This window comes from Oreochromis niloticus, linkage group LG9, assembly GCF_001858045.2.
Source record: "Oreochromis niloticus isolate F11D_XX linkage group LG9, O_niloticus_UMD_NMBU, whole genome shotgun sequence".
Taxonomy (NCBI): Eukaryota; Metazoa; Chordata; class Actinopteri; order Cichliformes; family Cichlidae; genus Oreochromis; species Oreochromis niloticus.
Window position 1 is genome coordinate 5,202,050 of NC_031974.2, and position 6,457 is coordinate 5,208,506.

Genomic DNA, 6,457 nt, shown 5'->3' on the forward strand with positions numbered 1-6,457 from the left:
CCGTCCCTCTTCTCAGCTGGTTTTCTTTCCCTCTTTCTTTCTCCCCTTTCTTTCCACCAGGCAAGTCTGTCCCGTATTCAGCAAGTGAAAATAAAATAAACAATAAAAGGTGAATCAAATGGACCATTACGGCAAGGCTGGGATGGTCCATTTGGTAAAGTAAATCCGTTGGGCATCTTTCTTCGCCTTTAGACAATAATTCTGATGGCAAAAGAACCAAACGGGACAGGTTTAAAAAAAAAGAAAAAAAAAAAAGATACCAATAGAGGCAGTGATCAGATTCACTGGTTTGATGAACACAGTTTTATTGTTGTTTCATTTATTTATCTGACTACTGGAAAACAATTGTTTTTGTTTTAAAGGTTTTCATTAACATCTTTATCACTGTCAGTTTTACAACCTTTTTGCAGACAGACATCAGTCATAGCCATCACACCAAACCAAAGAAGTAACGATTAAACAAGCTATTAAAAAAAACAAAAAAACAAAAAGGAGAGTTCTTGGCCATCGCTCGTCTCACTAAAGAAGAAAAGAAGAAGAAAGAAAGGAGAGAAAAAAAAAGATATAACCCACAATTACTTAGGTACACGAGAACAAAGGGACAGCAAGTCAGTTTCTTACAGAGGAAGAAATAAATAAATAATTATACTGCAATTAATTTTAAGCAGTGTGTAAATATTCAGAAAAACACGGAAAGATACATCACATCTTTATACATTTTATTTTTCATAGGATTCAGTTAATCTTTAACATACTGCCTGGATGAAAATGACTGAAATTTATGACTTAAAATAAAAGTATTTTTACTGCAATGTAGAAAAAATGTAGGTTTGTCTCTTCATGGAGCAAAACACACTCACATCCTGTAAGAAAACACAGACCACTGAAAACTTTACACATGGGTAAGAATATATTTAATTTTCTAAATACTGCCTGTTTAAAAATAACACAAATTTATCAATTTACCTTTTTTGCTGTAACATTAAAAATTGCAGGAGGGGTTGTGTCTTTGTTGAGCAAAACAGACTCACACAACATTGTAAGACAATAGAGCCAATTTAAAACACATTTCATGTGAGTTACAATAGAAGTGGCACAGCACTGACACTGATAATTACCTCACGATGAACAGCCAAATAAACAGTAACAGGTCTGACAGTTTGACCCAGAAGGTGAACTCTTCTGACATTTTGCTTTTCTTGTGATCAGATGATGGAGTAATGTTTGCTCTGTATGCTGTTTGTGGACACAGCCAGTGAAGTTTAACTTGCTAAACTTGTATTGGGATAACTAACTCCATAAGCTAAGATTTTGTGATCGCGGCTCAATTGCTTCACAATATTCATGATCTTCTCTTAAACTCTTTTTCTTTCCATCCTGTCTTGCAGCTCTATTGTCATCATCCTTTCCTGAGTATTGCCCTCGCTTTGAAAAAGAAAGAAGGGGCTCAGAATTGATGTAATCCTCCCCCCACCTTCAACCCAAGTATGTGCGGTAGTCACTGCTACCACACATACATGTCCTGAACCACGCTCACATACCTCTCTGTCACTTCTGACTTCATCATGCAGTACCACAGTGCCTCTTTTTGCACCCTTTCATGGTTTCACTAGATCTACAAAGACATAGTGAAGCTCTGACTTTCTCAGGAAATTAAAGCTGAATTCTGTGAAGCCTGATCTCAAGCTTTTTAAGTTTGACGCAGCATCCAGAAGAACTTTTGTTCAGATCCCCTGTTTCTCCCACTGTGTTCAAATGAACCCTGTCAGGGTAATGTCCCATTGGTCTGCCACTTTTCTCACAGGAGGACACTTTGTGGGTCTTTTGATGCCTCAATAGACGTTTGTTATGGATGAAAGACCTTCCACACTGACCACACACAAATGTTTTAACTCCAGAGTGGGTGAGCTGATGTGATTTTAACCTTTCAATCTCAATAAAAGCCTTTCCACAGTCACCACATACAAATAATTTAACTCTAGAGTGGATGAGCTGATGTGAGTTTAAGCCAGTCTTTTGAGTAAAGGCCTTTCCACAGTCACCACATACAAATTGTTTAGCACCACTGTGGATGAGCTGATGTCTTTTTAAGTGACTAACGTAAGCAAAAGAGTTTCCACACTGATCGCAGCTGAAAGATTTCTCTCCACTGTGGATGAGCTGATGTGATTTTAAGTTGCACTTCTGAGTAAAAGACTTTCCACAAAGATCACAGCTGAAAGGTTTCTCTCCACTGTGGATGAGCTGATGCATTTTTAACCTATCAATCCCACTAAAAGAATTTCCACACTGATCACAGGTAAAAGGTTTAACTTCACTGTGGACGCCCTGATGTTTCTCTAAGTGATCTCTATCCTGAAAAGACTTTCCACACTGATCACAGACAAATGATTTACCTCCAACATGGATCATATGATGTCTCTTTAAGTGACCTTTCCGTGTAAAAGACTTTCCACACTGATCACAGTTGAAAGCTTTAAATTTCGTGTGGACGACCTGATGTAATTTTAAGCTCCATCTCAGAGCAAAGGTCTTTCCACATTGATCACAGCTAAAAGGTTTAACTTCACTGTGGACGACCTGATGTGTTTTTAAGTTCCATCTCTGAGTAAAGGTCTTTCCACATTGATCACAGCTGAATGGTTTCACACCTGTGTGGATCAGCTGATGTGATTTCAATTTACAAATCCGAGTAAAAGACTTTCCACACTGATCGCAGCTGAATGGTTTCACACCGGTGTGGATCAGCTGATGTGTTTTCAAGCTGCATCTCTGAGTAAAGGTCTTTCCACACTGATCACAGCTGAATGGTTTAACTTCACTGTGGACGAGCTGATGTGCTTTTAAGCGGTGACTCTGAATAAAAGACTTTCCGCACTCACCACAGCTGAATGGTTTCACACCGCTGTGGATCAGCTGATGTACCTTTAAATGATATTTCTGAGTAAAGGTCTTCCCACACTGATCACAGCTGAATGGTTTCACACCGGCGTGGATCAGCTGATGTGATTTCAAGTTACAAATCTGAGTAAAGGTCTTCCCACACTGATCACAGCTCAAGCTTCTGTCCTCCCTGTTGGCGCGCTTGCGTCTTCTGGGCTGCTTCATAGCGGGAAAAGTCTTTTCCACAGGGATCGCCGCTGGCTCATCTTTACTTGCTGGTGCTGGATGTTTTTGGTTGATATCATCCATGTGCTGAGTTTTCGGCCTGCTTTCACTTCTTTCTCCTGTAATGACAAAGAACCCAAACAGTGACATCAGGTCTATACCTTCAGCTCATCCCCAAGTGCCCCCTCTTACCTCACAAAGATAAACAGTTTCACCATCTGCCAAACATCTCAGGTGCCTGGGGACGCTATGCTGTGGTAAATATTTGAAGTGAGCTCATTTTGGGGATAAAGGTAGTAAAAGTTCAACTTGTGAATAAAATATTGGCTTGTGTGACTTCAAAGTTTTTTAGTTTTTACTTTGTTCAAATTTGAAGAACATCACACTTACAATGTGCAGTTCAGGTTGTATGTGTGAGAGCTGCACAACCAAATCCACACTGACTCAGATTTCCCTCTGATTAACCACAAGGAGAAAAGACGTCAGAAAGAATATGAAAGAAGAGAAGTGGAAAAGGAAAACAGAGCATTTTTAATGAGGTCATGCTGAGCCTCTTGTCCCGATTGTTTCATGTTGAGCTGAGAACAAACAACCGATACTCACATCAGGTCCAGTCAACAACAATTATGTATTAAGCACATATGTGGGAGACGTACACGATACCACCCTCAGTGTAGTTCAGTAGATCTCAAAGAGGAAGGACGAGAACGTCTTTATTTAAAGGGTTGTACACGCCCAAGATTCATGAGCAAGTTACATATCATGCATCAGCGACAGTTAGCTGCATCTCATTTTTACAACACTTAGAATGCTGTTTCGAGACCCTTTCACCCCCAGCTGTCTCCTGTTGTTCGTTATGAGGCCCGTGATCGTGTACGCCACATCCTGAGTACATCCTGTTCTAACCGCCCCTGTGCAGACACGTATGCAGTTACAAGCAAAACACTTCTTTTAATGTGTTTTAGTTTAAATATTCTTTTGCTTATTGACTGACTGACACTTATTGAAATACTGCTACATGTATATTTCCCACAGTCTCCACATAGATCACTCCACAGACATCACCTTCATATGAAGGGAAACAGAGAGTTTATCTCAAATGATAAAACATTGACGTACTGAGGCGGACAAACAGAGAGGCTAAACAGAAGGCAGAAATCAAACCAAAATGAGCTAAGAGAGAGAGACCCTGTAGAAAATGATAAAGTTAAGCAACCAATGTAGTTATAACTGACTTACTCTGGATCTCCTCTCAGACTCAGGAGGGGGCGAGCTGGTCTGGAGTCGGACCAGCAGAGACAATGGGCTCACTGACCTCCACTCCCCAAGTCAGTCACCACGAGGACAAGTTCTTTGTTTAGAGATGATTTAATCCAAGCTCACCAACAACATCACTCAGCTGTCCTCGTCAGAACTAATAAAATAAAAGCAGTTACATTTAGAGACGTCAGTTTACTAAACATAAAAATATTGCTCTTTTAGCCTCGCTCACATATTCTGTAAAGATTAAATGACTTAAATCATCACGTGGTTTACACAAACAAATTGTTAATCTCAGCAAATAAGTGCGCATCCAGAAATAACTGTTTTATCTCGTTTGACATGGAAACTTAAAATTACAAAGACACACTGAACGCACCTTCCTACCAGCTGTAACCTAACAGGAGAACGTACGTTCGTCTTCGCAGCTGCAATACATACCTGACAAAAAGCCGTTCATCGATTAGATTTAACACGACGCTTCTCCACAATACTTTGATACGGGTTCTTCACAAAGTGCCCATTTTTAAAACGGTGGCAAAACACAGCAAAGAGCACAGTACGCACACCCCTTCTTCTTCGTCTCCTCCCCCTGTTTCTTCTTCTGTTTTTTAACAAACCTTTATTTAAACATCAGTACAATACAAACTAGAATTAAACAGTACTATATTAAAGGTGTTATGCTTACAAAGAATTGTATACAATAAACAAACAAATAAACATTATTCAGAACCTACAGGGGGAACCTGCTAGGGGGAAAAGTTTAACTGATTAAAGCAAAAAGTAAAGTGATTGAAGGATCTTCATTTTTTTACACACAACCATAGTTTTTATAGCTTTTGGATTAGTAGAGTTCTTAATTGAATTAAGATATTGCACAAGCTCATGGGAAAATACATAAAAAGAGGGATGTCTTCCTAAACATTTGCATTTGTGAACATGACATTTAGCCATTAAGATTAACAAGTTAATCACATATCTGTTGTAAATGTTGAAATGTGTTTGGTGTTTGTGTAGACCAAATAATAAATAGTTCCAAAACAGTACAAATCCTTTAAATAGATTTTCTGAGATAAAAACACATAATCTCTGCCAAAAGTCTTGCACAAGGTTACAAAACCAAAAAAAGCTGCAGAGTAGATTCCTTGCACTTTTTACAAAAGCTACAGTTTGCATCAATGTGTAATTTGAATTTGCTTTGAAGGTCATCTTTAGATAGGTAAATTCTGTGTATTAATTTATAATAAATGTCTTTAACTTTGTTGTTAATTAAAAACTGATTAGTTAGTCTCGAAACTTCATTCCACATAATATCATCAGACAACCGGTTCCAGAAAAAAATTTCATACGGTTCTGTGGTTATACTATCCTGAAATAAAGATCTGATAGATTTGTTGTTGTTTTTAGAATGCTTAGAAAAGCATATCTGCCAACGAAAGTTTGTATTAAAGATGCCAACGGCCTGTGGAATGAAGTGATACTAGGTTTATTCTTAAAAAGCATACAAACCTGTGATGGTACTGAGCCAAATACTTTTGTATAATCATCACGATTTATAGCTAAATTTAAAACCCACCAACTGAAACCAACTCCCTAATGAAGCGAGATCATTCAACTGCAGACCAGACAACAAACGACGGAGGCTCCAGAAAAGTGCAATTGAACGATGAGTTTATTAACACAGGAGAACAACCATCAGCATATGGCCTGTTTTGCTCTGATAAAAATACACTGGGTTCTGGTTTTATAGCATAGAGGATCACACCCCCACATACACGTCAAATACAAGTCAAAAATACATTGTGTACAGTCATTGTTTACAGACAAGGGTACATCTTGTACATCTTAATAACTATAAACAGACATATAACTTCTCTTTTTGATAACACCTTCCTTTTAAGGTAATAAACTTCAAGCTTCAGGGCCTCTAAGGGCTAATAATTGACCCTCGTCCTCAATCTCTAAGTAGACTGAATTGGCGCATGTCTTAAAAAGAAGCAGAAGACACTTGGGCCTTCGCTCAGGCCTGCTACTAGATTTATGTGTATTGTAAGCATGCATGCAATTAACCTGCTATGTTCTCATCTTC

The 6,457-nt window shown here is 38.6% G+C and overlaps 1 protein-coding gene across 5 annotated transcripts; it reads right to left on the minus strand.

The window, feature by feature from the left end:
- Window positions 1–275: 275 nt before the first annotated feature.
- Window positions 276–4,963, minus strand: LOC100706509 (gastrula zinc finger protein XlCGF26.1). Of its 5 annotated transcripts, XM_019352923.2 has the most exons (4): window positions 4,810–4,963; window positions 4,348–4,522; window positions 2,029–3,227; window positions 276–1,944 (listed from the first exon to the last, which is right to left on the minus strand). In XM_019352923.2, exons 3-4 carry the CDS (start codon window positions 3,190–3,192, stop codon window positions 1,654–1,656), a joined length of 1,455 nt encoding a protein of 484 aa, XP_019208468.1. In that variant the 5' UTR covers window positions 3,193–3,227; window positions 4,348–4,522; window positions 4,810–4,963; the 3' UTR covers window positions 276–1,653. The 5 variants fall into 5 exon arrangements, with proteins under 5 accessions (XP_019208468.1, XP_019208464.1, XP_019208465.1 ...); XM_019352919.2 differs by having other exon boundaries at window positions 276–3,227; XM_019352920.2 differs by having other exon boundaries at window positions 276–3,227; window positions 4,748–4,963.
- Between the last annotated feature and the right edge of the window lie 1,494 nt (window positions 4,964–6,457).